Below are 23,061 nucleotides of genomic sequence, written 5' to 3'. Positions count from 1 at the left end.
AGTGATAAATAGAAAGAATGTTAAATGAGGGCTTCTGCAGCAACAGCGCCTCCTAATGGCATGTTAAAAAAAAAGGCAATAATGTAGAACTGGCTGAGTGAATTATTCATCGTTCAAATAATGAATATTGAAAATGGTATCCAAGTAAATCGAACAAATACAAATCACTAACATCATGTAATATTTAATAGCATATAATTGGAATTTAGTAACAATAGCTGACATGGCTTATCTCTACTAAAGTCAACAATCTTGAATTTAATATGTACTTCCGGTGTCCTAGGTCAAAGTTTATCCATTGACGGGAGCATGCGATTGGCTGACTGGTAGTGTTGTGAAACTTCATTGGGCAGACAGACACACGCCTTTCGTCAATCTAAAAGAGCACAACAAACGACAAGGTCAGATATTAATCTTATAATATGTACACATGTTTGTTGTAAAATATAGTTACGTGCCTGCAAAAGGTCTCATGTCAGCGGACATCCCTTAGGTTCCTTAAACGAATGCTAATAGTTCAAGCTACGGTTAGTTAACGTTAAGTTAGCACAGCAGCTGTATTAGCTTTAACGTTGTGTCAACATGGACTTGCAGGACGGTTTGCAGTTTCTTAACTAACGTTATACATTGAAAACGCTTCCATAGTCGTACATGGGGATTTAATAATCATCCTGTAGTTTATTGAGTTTTAGAAAAAGATTAGCTGCCTGGTTCGGCTAGTCGACACACCACAATGCTAAACTAGCTAACGTTATAATTTTCACTGTCAAATGTTACAACAGTGTCATCTGTCAAATGTAAATATCACATGCTAGCTGCTGGCTACGTACGGTTGAAGATGCCCAAATCTGAACTAATTATTGTTAACATAACTGAGAGGTGTCAGCTTTACGTTATGGCAAAGCGTTTTTCCGCTGCAGAGCATGACATTATACTAACTTAGTGTGTCAGTGCACACAGAGTATGTAAGGTTGCTGCTTGTCCTCATGTTAGTCATCCATGTAATCAAAGTAGACCGTAGAAGGTGAGATAAACCAGGAAACCAACACAAAAATGTTTCACTGGCAGATGCTCAGCTTGGTGGATGAATTCAGATGCATTAGTGTTCAGTCCATGTGTGCTGGCAACACTCACTCACAAGTCTTTCACTTTGAAATCCACATTCACATTGGCTTTCCTCAGGTGGTCCATGTGCGTCTGACTGAGTCAACAGCAAGCATGCTGACCGCACAGAGGTCATGTGCAGCGATGGCCGTCCGGCACCTGGTTAGAGCTTCTGTCTCCTCTGCACACACACGCTGCTCTCTGATCCACACCTCCACAACATGCCAGGACCAGGCTGAGCTGCTTCCTGAATGGGTCAGTTTGGCTAAGAAACAGCTGAAGGGGAAGAACCCCGAGGATCTGATCTGGCGCACGCCTGAGGGAATCAACGTGAAGCCTGTATACACCAAAGCAGACTCAGCCGGCAGGGCAGATGAATTGCCAGGAGTGTTTCCCTACACTAGAGGGCCCTATCCCACCATGTACACCTACAGACCTTGGACTATCAGGCAGTATGCTGGCTTCAGCACTGTGGAGGAGAGTAACAAGTTCTATAAAGATAACATAAAAGGTAGCTTTTTTTGTTATGTATGTTTCAGTTTTAGCTAAAACACTCTGGATTCAAAGTGTAAACCTGTGAACTTTGGAATAATTCATGGCCATGGGGGAATCATCTATTGTGCGCCAACCTTTTCATATCCTACAATTTTTTTTTCACTCAACACATGATTTTTGACATCATGTTCCTTTAACACATCTGAACCTGTCATATAAAGTCACTCTTTTTTGTCTGTTTCATCTCCCTAGAACCCAGTCAACAAGGCTTGCAAGGGCAAACCAAAAATACTTGTTATTCTAATCTACAGCCATTTCATCTTAATGTAAATGCCCTTTGTTTATTCTCCTGATAATCAGACTGAAACCTTCATTTTCTCATAGGCTCTGTTTCCCTCTTCCATTTCAGCTGGACAGCAGGGTCTTTCCGTGGCTTTTGACCTCCCGACACACCGTGGTTATGACTCAGACAACCCCCGAGTCCATGGAGATGTCGGCATGGCGGGAGTTGCTATAGACTCAGTTGAAGACATGAAGATGCTCTTTGATGGAATTCCACTGGAGAAGATGTCTGTTTCAATGACAATGAATGGAGCTGTCATTCCTGTGCTGGCGATGTTTATTGTGACTGGAGAGGAGCAGGGCGTGCCCAAAGCCAAACTAACTGGCACTATTCAAAATGATATTTTGAAGGAGTTTATGGTACGCAACACTTACATTTTCCCCCCGGAACCTTCCATGCACGCCATTGCAGACATCTTTGCTTATACCTCCCAGGTACGTACCACGTAACCGTCCCTTAATCTGCTTCAATGGTGCTTACATGCTGTTAATGTAATACTCGTCTTATTGGGAGTGTCTCTGGTTTAATTGGCTCTCCATGTTGCCAGCACATGCCCAAGTTCAACTCCATATCCATCAGTGGCTACCATCTTCAGGAAGCTGGAGCGGATGCCATCCTGGAAGTAGCCTACACCATCGCTAACGGCTTGGAGTACTGCCGCACTGGTCTGACAGCAGGCTTAACCATCGATGAGTTTGCCCCAAGGTACAAAATATTAAGATCTTACACTCAAGTGCTGGGATTTTGGTTTACAAATCTATTGCTCACAGCTATGGGCAGATAATGTTATTTCATTAGAAAAGTCCCCAATAAACACACAACAAATAGCTGCAATATTACTGCAAATATTCATGAAGGTAGTAATGCTCATGCCTTCTTCGCAATGTTTCAGACTCTCTATCAAGAGAAATATAAATTAAGAATCATTTATTCAAGCAACATATTATTAATAATTATAATAATAATAATAATAATGCTTTTTTTTTTGTCAGCGCCTCTCAAGTCACCCAAGGACACTTTACAAAATCAGGTTAAAAGAGGCCAAAAATAAAAATAAAACAAGCCATGGAATACATTGAGTATGCATAATATGAACACACTGATAATGTACATATTAGGAAAGGCTAATCAAAATATGTGAATCTCAGAATGACTTTGCAGATTAAAAAAGCTTCATATTGTGTAAATCTTCCTTTGTACTCTTAGTGAGGCCCATCCAGATAATGTGCAGATAACAGTAATGAGAGTCTGAAGCTGCTGGTGTTTGATAAATTGTTGTCTGAACCCCCCCCCCCAGCCTTTTCATCTTTTAAGGTCTGTACAACTCATTTAGTTCACACTTAAATCTTAGCTCTATCTACCGCATCATGCACAACAACACCGTCACAATAACGGTTATATTTATCACACATGCCATACTGTCCTTACAACATGCAGCGCCTCCCAAAGCTGAACTTAAATCCTGTCAGATTTGCCCTCTTAAGTACAGTGGCATTGTGTTAATGTGAGATATGGTTAAATCAATGTGCTGTTGGTGTACAAAGCAAGCCAAAACTCCACAAATACAAGATCTGATATGTCACAACATACCATTATAAATGAAGCATTGTGGTGCTATTGAGAAATCATATCCTCCAGACAGAGACAAATCACATCATCATTTTTCTATTTAAATGATCATTTCCCCTACAATTGTGACTCATTGCAATTTAAATATCTGTCAAAATAATAGCATTTATTTTGGTTTTTTTTGCATATCGTACAGGCCTAAGCTGTGCCTGTTTGACTAATGCTTATTAACTCAGTGGGATCACCACATTTAACTGGCAAACAAATACCTTCCCCTTTATTTGTTGAACCAGCAGACGGGATTCTCAGACTGAATTAGCAAACCATGTAATTTATACAAATACATAGGATTGAGCACAATGCAAAGTGTAAAGTCTAAATAAAATGAAGCTGGGTAAAGGCACTACACTTTTATTTACTACTTGTTTGAATAAACGAAGTAGTGAATTGTACTCTTACCCAGTATATTCTCTTTGGCCTTTGGCTCAGTCCATCTGTTGCTTTATAGAATTACATTTTCCCTGTTTGCTATAAACTAAATTATGGTCTCTAATGCATAGTTACTGGAGAAAGAAGTAGGTATTCAATTGTACAATGCCACTTCATCAACCCTGCCCTCTGTCCTGTTCTTGTTCCTTGCATTGTGCTTCCATCATCTCTTCATGTGTCCTTCAGCTTTTTTTTTTCCCACTGCCCCAATTACGTCAACAATAGGAGAGCCGCTCAGGGACATCTAGGGGGTCTAGCTTGACCTTCTCCACATAATGACTTCAGAGACAGTCTTTACAGACAGCTGAATCAATACTCAGGTGTGGAAATTCACTGTAATTAATGTCTGCTGTGCAGCAGCAGCATAATATCTATCTTTAGATTACTCTCTTGACACAACTGATTGATGTCCATTTTCCTTTATAGCTTAACTGATATTGGATGTTTGTGGCTGATGTTTTACAGTAAGCGTTTTTTCATAAATGCATAACAACATCAACATTTTTAAGGATTGCTTAAATTTTAATTTCTGTGTGCTGCCCCCTGCTGCAGAATGACAAATAAATGTACCTCAAACCTTGAAATAGTATTTTTTTTTTTTTTTTTTTAAAGAACAGTGACCACAATATTCAATGTGCAGGATATTTTTCAGTTTAAAAATAAATGTCAGTGCTTTCTGGTGGACTCTCTGTGTCTAACATATTTTGGCATTCTGTACTGTAAAAAAAGGGTAGAGCGGTTGCTGTGCCACAAACAATGTTTCAGCCTAAAGCTAACCAGGGTAGCATCAAAACCATGTCCTGCTTGTGACATGACTTTTTGTGAGGCGGTTTATTTGAAACTCTAGCACTAGACCGTAAGCTACAGTAGGATGAGGTTTGTCTCTTGCTTCCATACTCTGCAACGTATTTGTAGTAATAGCCATCACTGGGTGAAATCTGGTCGTGAGGATACTGGCAGTGATTTAAAGAATGATCAGACATAAAGCTTAATAAGTGCTTTTTCAGATCGTGTTGTGGACACTCTAATTGTGTTGTACCTGCACAAATAGTTTTCAGAATTGCTGTAATTTTTCAGTCAATTTTAATAACTGATAAATTAAATTTTTTGTGTCAGGTTGTCATTCTTCTGGGGTATTGGGATGAATTTCTACATGGAAATTGCCAAGATGAGGGCAGCCAGGAGGTTATGGGCCATGCTCATTAAAGAAAACTTCCAGCCCAAGAATGCCAAGTCTCTCCTGCTCCGCACACATTGCCAGACCTCAGGCTGGTCTCTCACTGAACAAGTAAATATTAATTGTAGTTCGGAAGTCCTGTGAATCTATAGATGTAAAACATCTAAATTTAACATTTTAAAGGGTTAAATTCAGAGAGTTGAGTAACTGTCAAAACTGTGAACCCTCTTCTTAGGATCCGTACAACAATGTGATCCGTACGGTGATCGAGGCCATGGCAGCTGTGTTCGGGGGCACACAGTCCCTCCACACCAACTCGTTCGATGAAGCTCTGGGCTTGCCCACAGTGAAGAGCGCTCGCATTGCAAGAAACACCCAGATCATTATCCAGGAAGAGTCCGGCATCCCCAAAGTCGCTGATCCCTGGGGGGGCTCGCACATGATGGAGGCTCTCACGGATGACGTCTACAACACAGCTTTAAAGGTTTGTCACAGGAACAAATGGGCATCAGCTTTGTCTTCCTTCAAAGTAATCAGATTTGTTTTTAGTTAATAGTTTATTTCTTAGTCAATCTAATTATTTGCTGAAAAACCCAAGCACACCTGTGTCTTTAAGTACCCCCCCCCCCCCCAAAAAAGCCCATTGTCTTCTAATTGGCCGAGGCCCTGAAGCATGAAGCCATTGTTGGCCTGAAAAAAACCCAAACATATGGTGACATTACATTACATTTACATTTAATCATTTAGCAGAGGCTTTTATCCAAAGCGACTTTTTTGCTAGTTATGTCAGGGGTTGCACCACAGGCATGCGTCTTATCCACTGGTCCATCACCACCCATATAGACATATTGAACTACTTCAGCTTCAAAAGACTGGCGTGTCGTCCTGCACTGAGCGGTATAGACCAACTGAGCGTAGCGGTTGCCAGGAGGATGGGGCTGCACACAAATTACCATATAGCAGAATAAAACTGTTGAAACTGGAGCGTTCAGAACAGTGGGGAATCTGAAGTTTTGGCTCACAGGGATTTCTTTTAAATTACCTCATCATTTGAAGCTTTTGCATCGTCTCATGAACATCTGACATTGTAACATTATAGATACCTCAGAAAATACGTGGAGCATAAGTGGTTACTTTTATAATATTGTTGTTAATTTGAACCTATTTATAATTCTGTCTTGTGCGTGACATGTTTTTATGAGGTAAATATCATTTAACACGTCATCATAGAGTCAGTCTTTTACAACCTGTGTTTTCCTTTGTGTAGTTCATAAAAGAGATTGAAGAGATGGGAGGCATGGCCAAAGCTGTGGCAGAGGGCATTCCAAAACTTCGGATAGAGGAATGTGCTGCTCGCAGACAAGCCCGCATCGACTCGGGTACTGTATAAATGCATCATCAGCTTTAAAGCTTTCTCATTCTTTGATCTTTATGATCTTCTTCCTCTGCCTTGAGTACTTAATGCTTTCTACATCTTAACATACTTTAACAAGGGTTCCAAAATCAGAGGTGCACAGCAATGCCTTTTTTTGGTTGAATTTGGAAAAGAGGCAAACACCAAATCAGCTGTTCTGTCAGCTTAATCAAAGATTATAGCGCCAGCGATCTGTAATTTCTGGTTTGCTGCTAAGTAATAACTGTCATATTAGCAGAAACTTGATCACAACTCGCATGTCTGTGTCTTTTGTTGTTAAAAACATCTGCTTTAAAAAAATAGACAAACGGAGGGCGCCTGCTCTGGCATTGTTTGAGTGTGAGAGGTGTGGCCTCAAAGGGAGATCCGGGTGGGTAAATGAGACCCTCAGAAAGAGAAGACACCGCTGGTAGTAGCCTACCAGTTGGTCCAGGGGCTTTGTCTTAATGATGATCGGTTTAAGGCTTATTTTAGGATGAGTCGGGGACAGTTTGTTACAGTCTCCGGACAATCCAAGCAACTGTAAACTTCCGTCAGCACAACTGAAGACCCGGTAAAAAACGCAAATAAGGTCTTTTCTGCCAGAGTTGTCCGTGTGCTCAGAGCGCTCTTTCGAAAACGCAAGGCGCAGCAGGTGGCCAAAACATGAGGCACCCAGGGCACATAATCAGCACGCAAAACACTCACTGCCAAAAGAATACAATTTAAAAAAAGGCGCCTCTCACTTCCAAAAAATGCATTCTGTCTGGAGGAGGGGTCGCGAAATATTTTCAACCTCAAAAAGGGGTCAGACTGCCAGAAAAGTTAAGGACTCCTCCCTGAGTTAGAGCAACAAAAAAAGTTGCAAACAGCCTCACATATACATATAATGGCAGAACAGATTAAAATCAATATTCAGTCACATTAACAGAGTAAAGGTTAAGGAGAATCTGTTGGTCATATAAACAGGTGTAGGTAGACGGCACTATTCATGTCCTACTATGTGCTCTTAAGGAATCTCCCTCAATAGTGAAAACAAGTGGTCAAAGCTCATAATTAGGTTAACATTAATACTCAGTATTAAGAGGAAGATGTAATGATAGTATACATAGACTGAAGAAAAGTGCAGTCATATGGAACCAAATGGTTCAAAACAGTATAGTGTAATATCACAATAAATTGATTAGCACAATATATAGTTTAGCAATACAGTATTCTTTGTGAGACTGCCAACCAATACCATGGGCTTCCATTAACATTAAGCTGGACAGTCATTGTTTTTTGGCCCCGGCCTTGAAGAAGCACCTGCATTTTTACTTTAATATTACCGATACCATTGTTTTTGGCCCAGTGCATCACTCCCTATGTTTGTCTCAGATTTTATTTTTGCCTCTTTAAAGTGCCATTAACCCAAACATGTGCCTGTTGAGCCTTGCTACACCACAATGATACTTGCAAATGTAAATGCTGGCATGGCAAGGCTAACGTAAGTGGACAGGAAAGCAGCTCACACAGTTTGATTCAAGTTGACTGTGTGCATTTTGATGTGTAGAGGAGCTAGGAGTTGCGAATACCCTTGGGGAGGTATGTCATGGAGCTTAAATGAGGCTCCTTTGTGTCTCGTTGGGATTTCCTTTTATCCATATCCATAATTGCAGACTGCGAGAAGAGCAGAACCTTCGAACACTGTGTAGCTATTCTCTATGACCCCCCCACCCCCTTGCCCCACAATGCCTGTTCTCATTAAAATTCATTGGCTTTCATCTTTGACATCAACATTTTTTTTTTAACTCGCAGATTATTTTCTTGGGGTCAAAATGAGAGATTGTATATTTTGGGATTTTTGGAGAATATAGAGAATTATGCAGCCTTCTGTGTATTTTCAGCACCCACAGTTATTAGATTTTAAAAAGAAGAATAGAATCTTTATTGTCATTGTACATGTAGAACTAAATCAGATGCAATCCGATCAGTGAAACAAAAAATGCAAATAGTTAAATAAATATAAGTTACTATAAAAAGATCTATATATATATTCATACATACATATATATAAACCTAAATAAAACAGATATTCTTAAAGGAAAATAAAAACACACCATACACACATGACATTTCACTTCACTATAAATTCCTTAATAGTGCATTTTTTTCAAGCAGTGTTTAGTGCTGTTATGGCTTTTGGGTACGGTTTTTCAGTCTATTTGTTTTTGTTTTAATTGTCCTGAAACGTCTACCCGAGGGCAGTAGTTCTAACAGAGAGGGTCCGGGGTGGGATGGATCTTTTTGTATGTTCTGTGCTATTAACAATGAAGTATTAACAATAACTGAATCCATTCATTATTTAATCATTTAAAGACAGTTTCATAGATACATTGCATTTATCATGTCAGTGTTTTGTAAGCTTGCCATGAAATGCTGCACATTGTCATAATAAAAGCTACATAGTGTGGTTTCAGATAAAAGAACCTGATGGTTTGTGTGGTCTGTTTTGTTTGCTTTTCATGCTTTCTGCTGTCTTGTAATCCTTGGTTAGACGTCAGATCCAGATTACTGTTCTGGCCTGTAATCTTCTGAAGTGGGGTTCTTTTAGTATACTTATTGATTTTGTGCTGTGCCACTAATTGACTTTGTAAGAAAAGAGAGACTTCAGCGTGTTCCTTATTGTGTGTCCCTAATCCTTGAATATTGGGTTGTTTAGAAATTGGTGTTTATATAGTTTCTTGTACCTCTTAAGACATTTGCCACTGTGTTGTATTCTGCTGATTTTCCTGCTGATGTATTCTTTCTTTTCTTTTTTTTCAGGATCAGAAGTCATTGTCGGGGTGAACAAGTACCGTCTGGAAAAAGAGGAGACTGTGGAGGTGCTGGCTATAGATAACACTGTTGTACGTGAGAAACAGATTGAAAAACTGAAAAAGGTCAGTGTTCCTTTATTTATTTATTTATTTATTTTAAAGATGCCGCTGCTGTTTTTCCTTCTTGATGTTTTTTTGTTTATTTAAATGTTTAAGGAATACCACAAATACAATTTCTGGTTGCTGGGCACGTTAACGCATTATTATCATGTTTAAGTATAAATTAATGACGAAAATTATTTTAGCACGCGTTAACACAGTTTTCATTATTATTATTTTGAAAGTCGGTTGCTCACTGGCTCTGAATACACATACAGTCAAACCACGGGTCACAGGAGGGGTGGGATGTTGATCAGCCTGCAAATCACCCACCCAAGCATGCAGCGGAGGGAGGCTTCGGCAGACTACGCTGGATGCAGCGTGTGGGAGAAGTAGATAAACAAAAAAAAGACAAGCGAAAAAATGCCATAGCGAAGTGGAAAGCTGCACACTGCATGCTGATTAGTATTGGGGAAGATGTCAGTCTTAGGAACGTTCTTAAAATCACAACGTAGTCACTTGGCCCCGCGGGGTTGCTCTTTGCTCTGGTGATCAGATACAGCGCTCCGTGAGTAAACTGCAGGCGCTCTATGGATACTAACCATGGCAATGGCTTCTGTGCGTTACGAAGCTGTTAGCCTATTTAACTTAAGTTAAAATTATAGGCTACATAGGGCTGGACAATATGGCCAAAAATGTTAACACAATAAAAAGTTTCATATCTTTCGATATCGATAATTATCATGATAAGTATCAAGTCGTTATTTGCAAGTTTAAAAGATGAAGAAACCTGATGGTTAATTGTGGTTTAAACTCTTCTTTATGGTCATCACTTGAGGCCAAACAGTGGATCACTTCACAAATCTGAGGTAGAACATTAAAAACAATTCTGATCAAATCTGTGAACAAATATTCATGCTAATATTCAGTCCTTTTTCCCTCAACAAAAACATCTTAATAAAAAAAGTCCTAATTTGTTTATGATACAAGTGAATAAAATCAAACATCTATTGAATATTTATTGAACATTTGTTATATTGTTATTGAAAAAAAATATTGCGATAATTATTGTTATTGTTTTATGGTCCTGCCCTAAGGCTACATAACTTTACCTGATAGGCCTTCATCTAGTTTTGCGGGGATGCTCTGCCATGTAAATTCCCTCCTGTTGATGTCTGGATGACTATTTAGTAAACAGTAATCTATTATGGAAACTCACAAACAGCGAGGATCAGTCTCTCTTCCAATGATTTGTGCACCGCATCGCGTACCAAAACTTCATGACAATTCAACTTCGGCGGCGGACGTGAGGCGACCACTTCACCTCACTCTAACAGGGACACTACTGAACATAGACTGTTTATGCTGCTCCCTGATAAAAGAACAATGTTTCTGCTGATACCTGTTCAGAAAAAAAACAAGAAAACAGATTTACATATGTTAACCTGTTGCTCAGAAGGTGCCTGTTATTATGTTAAAATCGTGGCTCTGGACTCTAGCTTGTTTTAACAAGCTATAAAAGGTAATGTCCTGGCAGTGGTAAATAGCTTTTGTTTTATATTTGATTTGATTCCATTGATGTTTAATTTGAGATTTACAGGAAATATTTTATTGCTACTGTGTAAAGGGAATACTGCTGGTAAAAAGCACCTTATTTGTTTTGAGTGTTTGCAAACCACATGTTATTGCACTTTTGTGTATGTAGCAGTACTTTTAAATCAAAAGTGTACAATACACTACCTTTTGTGCTTAACTATGCAATTAAAGCCATAAAATCATTTATATTGAAGAACACGACTTTAACTTACCATATTATATACTTCACGACTTACATTAATGTTTCAAAGGGAGTGCAGGTAAGTACTGCTAGTTGGATTGTCGCATCTTAATTTGATGAGCAGCTTGTGGGATTAATTTACATGAAGAAGCTGTTCGCATTTAACAGTTTGGTTCCACTTCTAAAATGAATTTTACAAGCTGGTTTGTTCAGCACATCAGACACGTTTCAAGCATTCAACTTTGCATTCTCCAGCTCTTTCTTTTTCTCTGCATATAAATGTATACAGTGTAATTGTAATGCCGTCCTGCAAACAGAAATGTTCCCTCGTGAGGATGCTCTTCCCCTTGCGGATGTTGTTTGTTCACGCACTTGTTTTTTATGTATGCGGGTTTTGAGACTAATTAAAAGCCCATACTACTTAGCTGGTATTGTGAACTTCATACAAATGCAGATGACAAGCTGTTGTCATTTCTGTTTTGTAAAGGTGAGCGACACAGTGGATGTGTTTGTACTGTAGTATATTACGGCTTTATCTCAGAAAGTCAGAAAAATCTATCCATTTTCACCCAGCTCAAGGTCTTTTACGATTTTTACTCCAATTTAAGTTTTCTCGTTTAATATATTTTGTGATGAGGTTTTTGCAGGACGCTCGCATTCACTTAAAGGGCACGGTGTTATTGTGCATGCTGGCTCAGTGCAGACTGGAACACTTAAACAGAACATTGATATATCATTAATGTTATCAGTTAACACCTGTGCCTCTCCTGCTAACTCTCTGCTGTAAGAAAGTTCTGTAAGCTGTCTGAAGGGTTTCATTCTGTGTTGAAGAATAGTTAAACTGACATAAATTATTGACCAGCTGGCACGTCTCATTTCATATCATGCACAAACCTGGCATATTGCACAAATTTGTTGTTAATTGTTAATCGTTTTTGTTCTATATTTTTATATTTTGTCAACTTATGTATATGTACACAAACTTATATATTTATGTACAGTCCTCCTCCGTTGCAATACGTCTGTACAACACAAACCAGAGTAATGCACATATAAATATCTGCCACATTGTAAATAGTTGTTATTTTTTTCTATTATTTTATTATTCTAATATAACTTGCATTTGTGATTCTGATTCAGATTCTGATTGTTACACATATGTATATAGTGAATTCTCTGCGTTGTATAAATGTTGTCAGCAGATTAAAGCTCAAAATGGAATGTTGCCTCCTGTCTCTTTAGGTGAGGGAGAGTCGTGACCCCGAGGCAGCCAAGAAGTGTCTGGCAGCCATTGAGGAGTGTGCCCGAACCAGGGAGGGCAACCTTTTAGCCCTGGCTGTGGAGGCAGCAAGAGCAAGGTCAGGACTCCCACAGTCACTAAAATCTCTGATTGTGATGGCCTCATGTCTGAATGGCTTTAGCTTCAAATACTAAATCTGATTGTCTTAAAGTTTCCTGCCTTCCCTTCATTGTTTATTAGACTGAAATATGCCTTTACCAAGAGATGTTCTTGTGATACAGATGAACTGTGAAAAGGCTGCATAGAGTAGACGTGTCAGATAACCTGTTTCATAGTGTAAAAATGTATAAATGCTGAGAACACACTCTAATGCACGCATACAAAATAGAGTAGCATGATCGTTATTTTTTTATAAAGCTCTTTTGTCCATGGGCACTTGCGGCTGTATGTACTGTATGTGGGTTCGTACCCGAGGCTGTCACGCGGTACTTTATGTCACATTTACTAGTAACTATTTAAGGTATTTGGTATTACAGATTTGCTGTGCTGTGGCAAGGCATGACAAGGATTACAACTTAACATCACAGCTGATGGTCATCTATACCAGCATTAGACCTTTAATCTCAATACAATTCATCAATCTATCAACATACGGAGGAAGATGCTGTCTGCTTTTTTTTTAGATGTTCAGTTGGTGAAATAACTGATGCCATGAAGAAAGTGTTCGGTGAACACAAGGCCGGTACCAGAATGGTGAGCGGTGCTTACCGCAGCGAGTACGGGGAGCATGAGGAGATTGCCTTGTGCCTTAATAGGTACCTAGTCCGCATCTTAACATTCACATACTCTGACTGATTGCTTACTGGTTAAAACAGAAGATTTTCCTACCAATTTCTTTTCAAACCTCAGAGTTACAGATTTTAAGAAGCACGAGGGCAGGAACCCCCGACTGCTGGTGGCAAAGATGGGCCAGGATGGTCACGACAGGGGTGCCAAAGTCATCGCCACGGGGTTTGCTGACCTGGGCTTTGATGTGGACATCGGGCCGCTGTTTCAGGTCAGTGTCATGAAATAGAATGGAGATACACTGCTGCCTGACCACTTCAGGCATTTTAAAGAGAACATGGAAGACATGCAAGGGTTCATGTCAAAGGTAGTGACTCAACTCAGAGGCTACATTTTTAAAGAAGGTATTCACATAAGCTGCTAGTAAAAATACCATATAACGTGCATGTTGATGGTAAAAACCCACATTGTGTAAAGATACTTAGAGATTCAGTGATATTTTAAGTCTTATAAACAGTTAGCACTTCTTCTTCAGTGTTCTACCAAACACCCTTTTTGTATTTAGCAATGTATGTATTTGCAAAGCCTCAGATGTTAAAAAGGCTCTGAATTGCTACTTTATTGAAGCTAGGTGCACTGGGAAGTGCAAATACGTATGCCTATACATGGTTTTAAAAGAGGCTGCTGCAGGTGCTTAATAAGTACAGGAATAATCTTCTAAACCATTTCCACTTATATCCAGCTCAAAGTCACAAACATTTCTCTTATAATCGTGACCTTTCCCCAATTTATATATTCAAATTTTTTGGGATTTGTAATGGGAGTTTTGAATTAATATGATAAATTTTACATTTGGAGGTGGAACAAAGACATTGTTAATCTTGCAGTTTGATTGCTTCCAATCTCCAGGTGAATAATTTCAACCACCCAAATGTAACCCCATTTGTTGGTGTCATACCCAACTTTTTAATGTAGGCTCACCTGAGCGGGCAAAAACTTTGTATGCCCCAGCTGCTGGAAGGCAGGCTCGGCTCTTCATAGAACACTTGGTAGTGTGAGCAAGCCTAGTGGGGGAGCTAGCCTAGCACAGAGCCGCACTCCCTGACCCTGTACCCTGTAACTGGTGTCAAACAAGAGCTTTGGGAACAGTTTTTTCTTTTTTTACACAGAAACAGTTTTTGTGTTTTCCATGTCTAACTTTTTGCTGAACAGACTCCCCTTGAGGTTGCTCAGCAGGCGGTCGATGCAGACGTACACTGTGTCGGGGTCAGCACGCTTGCCGCAGGACACAAGACTCTGGTCCCAGAACTCATCAAGGAACTACGGAAACTTAACAGGCCAGATATCCTGGTCATCTGTGGAGGTGTCATCCCACCACAGGTAACCTTTGACTTTAAAAATTTAGTAGACATCTATCTTGCTTGGTTTGTCTTTACCTATCTCTTTCATTTTGCTCTGTTTTCAAGCTCCTTAATGCCACAGTCCACAGCAATAGCACAAGCTTTGCATTTGGTGTAATTGAACATACGTATAGCTCCTTCCCACTTGACTTTCACAGTGTGGGAACAGTTATAGCACTTAGAATTTTATTTGACAAGCTGTTTTAAGCTAGGCTTATTAGTCAATAAAAGCATCACATTTTCAACAAATAAAGCAGACCTGGAGGAGTATGTCTTCTCATGAGCCTTGGAAAAGCTGTGTGTGTTGTGTCAGTTTGAATTACAACATTCCACACATTGAGCTGGTGTTCATGTTGATAATGCCAGTGCTTTTTTTGACGGTAGTGGTTGGTGTCTCTCTGGACGGGGGATTAACTCTTTAACCATTTATCTATTTGCAGTGATTGGAATGAGCGCCTTCTTTGTTTACAAAGGGTATCAGTGAGTGGAATTCTCACGAGGGAGCGTTAGGCCTATGTTTTGACTAACCTAACTGTAACTATTTTTCACAGTGTAATTATTTCGTTACTAGTTGGGTGCAATTCAGTGCTCTACATGAATGGAGCTAAATTTCCTCATTAGCTGCAGTTCTTCTAAACTTCCACCACTGTGTGTATGCAGGACTACGAGTTCTTGTACCAGAGCGGTGTGTGTGCCATCTTCGGCCCAGGAACCAGGATCCCACAAGCTGCAGTGGAGGTTATTGACAACATTGAGAAGAGCCTGGAAAACATCCGTCAGGCCATGTGAAGGCTTTGGTGGGTGGGGGAACGACAACTTTAAGAACTGTCTATTTGTGTTGTATCAACGACAAAGTCACAAGTGAGGGCTCACACTTCTGTATGTTTCATTTATAGCATAAGATTGTGAAAAACAAACTAACATGTAATTCCCCACCATGAGGACAGAGCATGTACAACAGTCAAAATGATTAAAGAAAATTGCATAGTGTTTCCTTTTGTTCATCACTCAAAAAAAAAATCCTTTCACACGTGACTTCTTCAGTTGGATAAATGGTGATTTTATTAATTATTTCACCCTTTGAAGTAATTAAATCATGACTGTGTGAATTGCAGTGGTTACAGGTTCAATGTTTAATATCCTAGGAATTCCAGAATATCAGTGGGAACCCTGACTCTTGATCAATACTTCAGAGTATACTAAGATAGGATAAGATATACTTATTGATCACAGGAGGGAAATTCAGGAGTTGTAGCAGCACCGGCAATGAGAATGAACACAGGAGAGCTAATAGGCAGTACCTCAATATTTATGACTGAAATTTATTAAATTAGACTAAATTACAACTTGTTCCCACACTTGATAAACACTATGTTAGGATATGCTAAACAAATGTAATACAGTGCTGTGTGACATTGGCTTGAGATGAGCATTTTTTTGCCACCCAATATAAAACATTAGCACAGTGCTATAAACCTACTTAAAATGTAATGCTTTTATTGTGAAATTTGTGTGTATTTTTCAATTTCCTAGCAGGGTTTGATTATTGCCGTTATTAGTGCTGTGGAGACAGATAGGCAGAAATTCAACAACTACCACTGCCTTTTATCATGGGTAGTATCTTGAAAGTGGCCTTCTGATGCCTTGTCTTGCTTCTTTGCGTCATGTTTAATTTAACCAACATCACAATTTATGAAACTGTAGTTTTTTTTCTACTTGTGATACTGATTCAGATCAAACACCCTTTAGTCTAAATAAAGTATGTGAATATTGGCAATGTGGCTTGCTTGTAAAGATTATGTGAACTACAGCAACTTTTTCTACGATGTTCGGTAGCTTTTGGAAATAAGTGGGTGAATTCAACCTTTTGACGTGAGGTCAACCTTTCTTAACTGAATGGCTTAACTGAATGGTAATATCTCATACCTAACTCGAGTTAGGTATGATGATTTATTTTGACACCGTTAAGTTACTTTCACAGAATCTGTCCTGCTCATTTTCAGTGTAGCACAACGGTTTACTATAAATATAGTAAACCGGTGGTAGTTTACTATAGCCTGGAATAGCATCACAAATGAAGAATGCAACAGTTTGGTGATGTCGGTGGGTCGCAGGCTTTAGGCAGTTATTGCAAGCAAGGGTTACGCCACCAAATATTGTTATGTTATTTACATTAAGATCATTTGTTCCATTACTTTTGCTCACCTAAGAATGCTGTGGTCTAATGCAAACGGTGATATGTCCTAAGTTGTTTAACACATCTAGATGTAAATACCACAAAATGATAGCTGAAATTGAGTGCCATCAACAGTTTATTATATATATTTAAACACTTTGGGTTATGACCTACTTTATGTTCAGTGCTAATTAGTAAATGTTAACGCACTAAACTAATATGTTGAATTATACCTGTTAAACACTCCCTTATTGTTATTATGAGCATGTTAGTAAGCTGCCTGTTGAGTATCTCTAAGTCCTGTTGTGCATACAGTCTCACAAAGCCGCTAGCATCTTGTTGCTAATTATATAACTGTTGAACCAGTGGGTGGGACTTCTTAGCCTGCTGCAAAGCCCCGTCATGGATATATTATAAGATGGAATACATGTAGTGTAACATAATTAAAAACTCCATGACTCCTGTCGAAACCGAGTAAGCTCCTGTATTAAGGATTGAGGCTGGGAATCAGGGAGGAAAGATACCACTTAGTCCGCATACAGGTCTGCACCACCTTCCTGTGACGGCCGGGTGACCCCACACCACCCTGTCTCTTCAGGTAAGCTCACAGGGTAGGCTATGGCCGTGGCGTTCAACCTGAACATGTCGTTTGTTTCACTGAAACACAAAATAACTGACAATATCCTTTTCATGAGTTTCCAGAGGTTGATGTGGCATGTGGAGGTTGTCCAAACCCCCTTCTTCACACATGACAACATTAATTTACTTAATTTTATTCTACAGAGGATGTCACACTTAAACTGCATCTGAAGGGTTCATATTGCATACTAATAATATGGACATTTTAGCATGTGAAATTATGCACATTTGACAATATCACACTTTCCCCCCCCCCCAAGCTCTGCCTGTCTTGGAATTGAGATTAAGAAAATATAGACTTAATGTCAGAATTCAAGAAACACCCTCACTTATTCTAAAGGTGACTGCATTCAAGGCCCACTGTTACAGCTGTGCCTGACTAGAATTCAGGATGAGAATCACTGTGTCCTTATTATACATAGCCACGGCAGACCTTTTTTTCTGATTGAGTGACACTACAGTGCTGTATTCATTGTCCACCACTTGATTGTATTCAGTCAGTATTTATTCTCAAACATGCACCTTGAATTGTGTCCACAAATGTGCGCAAGGTTCATAGCTCTAATGTTACATTCACAAACTTTAGAAACAATCAAACACTCCCAACAGTAGTTACAGAGCAGAAGGTGCAACAACAACAAAAATACACAAGACAAAGCAACATCCAAAAAAACAGTATTTGCCACTCAGCAAAGCTCATTCAATAGGAACCTTTGAAAAGAGAAGTGCTACAGGTGCTACAGCAGATTGCAGGTTAATATATGAACAAATAATCCCTGAGTGAAGGAACAGTTCTCTGTGAAGCAGACGCGTGTATCGTGACATGAACTGATTATCATAACATGCTGAATTACATACAATAATATGCTGTTGTTCTGTCACAGTGACTACAGGCAGCAAACCGTCATGGGGTATTTCCAGTGAAATCTGAACAATGCTTTCGTTAATACCCTGGTCACATGAAGTCACCAGGGATGTAAGTCCAGTTGCCAGGGAACTGAAAATTACTTTCTATGATTCTGAGCACTTCTATGACATAAATAGTACATAATGTTGTGTTAATGTTCATATTATTGTTATTGTGTGCTGTCCAGACATTTGGACAATTTATATTTTGATTCTTTGGCAACATTGTTCTTGAAACTGTCATGCCAATAAAGCCCTTTGAATTTAATTGAAGTAATCTTATCCACGTTTATGTTACATTTTCTTATAATTTTAATAATACATTTATTTATGTTTTTTGTTTGGTAGTTTTTATTTTACAATTGCTTTGGCAATGTAAACCTCTGTTCATCATGCCAGTAAAGCTCCTTTGAATTATGGAGGACTGTGTAATACAGTCTTAAGGTCCAGAACAAGAGAGTTAGTAGACCATAAGTAGTATTTTTTTGTCAACTGGTGTTTCCAACGTCACAAATGTCAAATCAAGCTCGTAGATGTTTAAAGAAAAACGTTTAAAGAATAAGTTTGACATTTTGGGAAATAGGCTTGTTAACTTTCTTGTCGAGAGTTAATAATAAAAAACCTTGTATCTCAACATTGTGGCAGATTCTGTTAGATTTGCCCAGAGCCCAGCTGCCTGTTTTTCCTTATTTACAGTATTTATGCTTGGCTAAGTTTACAGGCTCCTGTCTGTAGCTTTATAATTACTGTACTGAAACATCTGCGTGGTGTTGATCTTCTAATCCTACTGTCCTCAAGAAACCGAATAAGTGTATTTCCCAAAATTTTATAATATTAGACAGGGTAAACATGGACAATATTTGTTGTATTTGTAAACGTTTTTAGAGGTAGGCTTATGAAACAAGAAAATTGAATAAAAACATTTAGCACATATGTAATTGGACACGTCGTTTCTGAACTTATATTGTCAGTATTATTTGGGAAAATTCTGATTTGTTGTCAGGAGGTTTGCCACCTGTAAGCACAGAGTTAACTCTTATGTATAGCTTAGTGGGCTGAACTTTCATAGCATTTAAATATTGTACAAACACAGCCTCTCATTCATTATGGCCACACACAAAAAGAGGCCAGTTTTACCCCGCTTGTAGGTGTTACAGCACACACCAGTTGTTTTATCTATCCTGATAATGTTTGAGACAACACATTATGAGACACCCCTTTTTTTAACTGTTAACATCACAAAAGTCTTTGTTGAACAAGCATATCACCAAGAAGCCTTTCAACCCACAGACACTAGCTGCATCTCAATTCTCTTATTTGTCATTTCCTCACTCCTCAATTCTCGCTTAAACATGAACTTGTTCTGGTCTGCCATCTTGCAGGCTGTTCCATAGCTCTTATTTGTGCATCAAGGATGGAGGAGTGATCTCTGAGCCATGAGCGAGGATACATGAGAGCAGCCTTCATGGAAATCTTTTACTGTCCGACATGGCCCCTTATTGGTTATCAGTTGTTGATTGGACATTGCAGCTGATCGCACTGATCTGGTACATCATGACATCACTGCAGTTTCATACTGGAATATAAACACATTGTGATCCAGGGCCTCTGAGCAGTAGGCTACACAGTATAACAACAGAATGCAAGTTATTCTTCATGTGCAGGTGTTTGTTCAACAGGTAACAGTTACAGAGAGAAAACATGCTGCTCTGGGAAAGACAAGTGTGAGCCTTTATTATTATTAGCACAGTGCACATTAGCAGACTGGCCATCGGGAGAACCGGGTAATTTCCCGGTGGCCTGAGGGCTATTTTGGCCTCCCATTAATTGTCAAGTTGACCAACGGCAGTGATAATATAGCATTCTTTACTTTATATTATAGCAAACAGGAGAATCCATGCATCATTCCTATCTCACTCTCGGGCTGCAGAGCATCTGTGTCACTGGGCAGCCATATTCGCTTAGATCTTTAATCTGGAACATAAAGTCCTGTGGGCCTGTACCCATTCCTGTCAGGTGAAAATATCTCTAGTTATTCAGAGCTACCACAGCTTCATGATGATAAACATAAGTCTAGTCAGAGTTCTGAGGAAATGCAAGGTGACAAACAAACACTCCAAAAGTACACATAAATTATATGTATAAATATTTCCTGTTGCCTTAATTATGGGAGTGAACTTGACTAACTCTAAAGACACTTGACTGTTTTTAACTATTTGTTGTTTTAAACTAAAAGAACAATATGTTAATGGTATGAACAGTAAACAGAAAAATATTTCAACCAAACGCTTACAGTAGACATGGTCTGTTGTGAATGGAGTGAATGTGGAGATTGGCCTCGACTGAGGTAGATATGTGCAGACACAAACTCCATCAACATTCTCTACAGCTGACAGCTGATCCAGCTGCGATCAGGTGCCGCTTTACGTGACTCTACGGAGCAAAAGATGTCTCCATTCTGTGAGAAATGATTTCCTCGTTTCTTCTATCCTCGCATGGTTTCCTTGCATCTCTCCGTGTATCCCCAGTGGGCGGGGAGAAGGCGCAAGGAAAACAAGCAAGGGAGGGTATTAAGAGAACTGAGATAAACTTACTGTCTTTGTGATTTCCTGCAAAGTAGGCTGTGCTTCTACTCTGGACTTATTGTCAACATTAATCATATAAATATTATTGTCATTGATGTTGTTGGAAATGTCCACTGGTTTAAAGGGTAGGCACAACCAGCACAGCTTCTTTACCTCCCTTTTGAAGCTCTGGCTGAAGATGTAGTAGATTATAGGGTTGTATACGGTGGAGCTCTTTGCAAACATGCACGGCAGGAGACTGACTTCAGGTGGGATGGCGCTACTGTCACTGAAAATAGACCACAGGCTTACCAGGCCGTAGGGCGTCCAGCAGCCTATGAAGCCTATGCTGATCAGCACAGCGATCTGCAATAGAACAGGATGATAGAGTCATTAAAATTCCCACAAGATCTCAATAGTTAGATAAATGAATGGATAAATGGTAAAAATAGTTAAATAAATATACTAATGGATAAATGGTTGTTAACATATATAACTAAACTAACATATATCACTAAAAGTAATGGATATACAGATACATACACATATACATATTGTCCACATATATGTCCACTGTCCATATCATCAAGAGCCTTTCAATTCACTGTTTAAGCACATGAGCATAAACTGTTTGGAAATGTCTTATGGCAACCTAAACTAAGAGTCCCCAAACCTATAATAACCTATAATTCTCATGAGAAAGAGTTACTTACTATTAACAGCCTTTGATGGATCTTGACAATATTGAGGACTCGGTTGTTCTTGTTCATCGACTTTTTGTAGGTGAAATAGAGCTTGATGGCGATGCCAAAGTAGCTGCAGGTGATGATGACAGAAGGTATGACTAGGTTGAAGGAGAACATGGAGATGACAAAGGAAGAGAAGCCCTCATGTTTCATTTGTCCCCAGGCAAGAGAACAGGACAGGCCAAAGGGCTCTGGCCCGTACCTTCCCCAGCCCAGAATGGGAAACAGAGCCCAGATCAGAGCGTACAGCCAGATCCACATGCACAGCAGCTTTGCTTTCTTCCAGCTGATTTTCTGACCTGCAAAGACAAAATGATGAAAGCACTTTTGTGGAAAAACAAGAACTATATTCCTGATTTTCCCAAAACTAAGTGTAGACTGCAAGGACGGATTAAAGTGAGCATGCCCAAATAATAATGATGAAAATATATTGCTGATGTAAAACCTGATGGGACAAATATATATTTAAAAAAAAAAAATCATATTCAGTCTGAGGAACTGCTCTACTGCAAACTAATGCACTAGTTCTTATGTTAATATCTACCACATATTAATGAATCTCTAGTGGCATTACTGATTTTACAGTGGCAGAAAATAATTATCAGTTTGCACCTAAAAATATGCTCTGACTCATTAAAGACAGTTACAGAAAACATTATCATTTTAGAGTGCACTTTGAATATACAGTGGGTACGGAAAGTATTCAGACCCCTTTAAATTTTTCACTCTTTGTTTCATTGCAGCCATTTTCCAAAAATCAAAAAAGTTCATTTTATTTCTCAGTAATGTACACTCAGCACCCCATCTTGACAGAAAAAAACAGAAATGTAGAAATTTTTGCAAATTTATTAAAAAAGAAAAACTGAAATATCACATGGTCATAAGTATTCAGACCCTTTGCTCAGTATTTAGTAGAAGCACCCTTTTGATCTAATACAGCCATGAGTCGTTTTGGGAAAGATGCAACAAGTTTTTCACATCTGGATTTGGGTATCCTCTGCCATTCCTCCTTGCAGATCCTCTCCAGTTCTGTCAGGTTGGATGGTAAACGTTGGTGGACAGCCATTTTCAGGTCTCTCCAGAGATGCTCAATTGGGTTTAAGTCAGCCACTCCTTCGTTATTTTAGCAGTGTGCTTAGGGTCATTGTCTTGTTGGAAGGTAAACCTTCAGCCCAGTCTGAGGTCCAGAGCACTCTGGAAAAGGTTTTCGTTCAGGATATCCCTGTACTTGGCCGCATTCATCTTTCCCTCGATTGCAACCAGTCGTCCTGTCCCTGCAGCTGAAAAACACCCCGACAGCATGATGCTGCCACCACCATGCTTCACTGTTGAGACTGTATTGGACAGGTGATGAGCAGTG

General features: G+C 39.3%; 2 protein-coding genes across 2 annotated transcripts in view; one reads left to right on the top strand and one right to left on the bottom strand.

Moving 5' to 3' along the window:
- Positions 1 to 251: 251 nt before the first annotated feature.
- Positions 252 to 15,660, top strand: mmut (methylmalonyl CoA mutase). Its single transcript, XM_046060887.1, has 13 exons — positions 252 to 401; positions 1,183 to 1,615; positions 2,009 to 2,376; positions 2,490 to 2,647; positions 5,117 to 5,288; positions 5,413 to 5,661; positions 6,445 to 6,556; positions 9,376 to 9,491; positions 12,487 to 12,602; positions 13,168 to 13,299; positions 13,394 to 13,541; positions 14,483 to 14,650; positions 15,331 to 15,660. Exons 2-13 carry the CDS (start codon positions 1,219 to 1,221, stop codon positions 15,457 to 15,459), a joined length of 2,265 nt encoding a protein of 754 aa, XP_045916843.1. The 5' UTR covers positions 252 to 401; positions 1,183 to 1,218; the 3' UTR covers positions 15,460 to 15,660.
- A 4,089-nt stretch (positions 15,661 to 19,749) lies between these two features.
- Positions 19,750 to 23,061, bottom strand: part of opn8b (opsin 8, group member b) — a 12,878-nt gene continuing 9,566 nt past the window's right edge. Inside the window, exons 3-4 of the mRNA XM_046061122.1 lie at positions 21,669 to 22,000; positions 19,750 to 21,321 (exon numbers count right to left, since the gene is read on the bottom strand). Coding sequence (XP_045917078.1) covers positions 20,962 to 21,321; positions 21,669 to 22,000 — 692 coding nt within the window. The 3' untranslated portion in view covers positions 19,750 to 20,961. The remainder of the gene's footprint in view (positions 21,322 to 21,668; positions 22,001 to 23,061) is intronic.

This window comes from Micropterus dolomieu, linkage group LG10, assembly GCF_021292245.1.
Source record: "Micropterus dolomieu isolate WLL.071019.BEF.003 ecotype Adirondacks linkage group LG10, ASM2129224v1, whole genome shotgun sequence".
In the NCBI taxonomy this organism is placed as follows: Eukaryota; Metazoa; Chordata; class Actinopteri; order Centrarchiformes; family Centrarchidae; genus Micropterus; species Micropterus dolomieu.
This window is presented reverse-complemented; position numbering and strand designations above follow the sequence as displayed.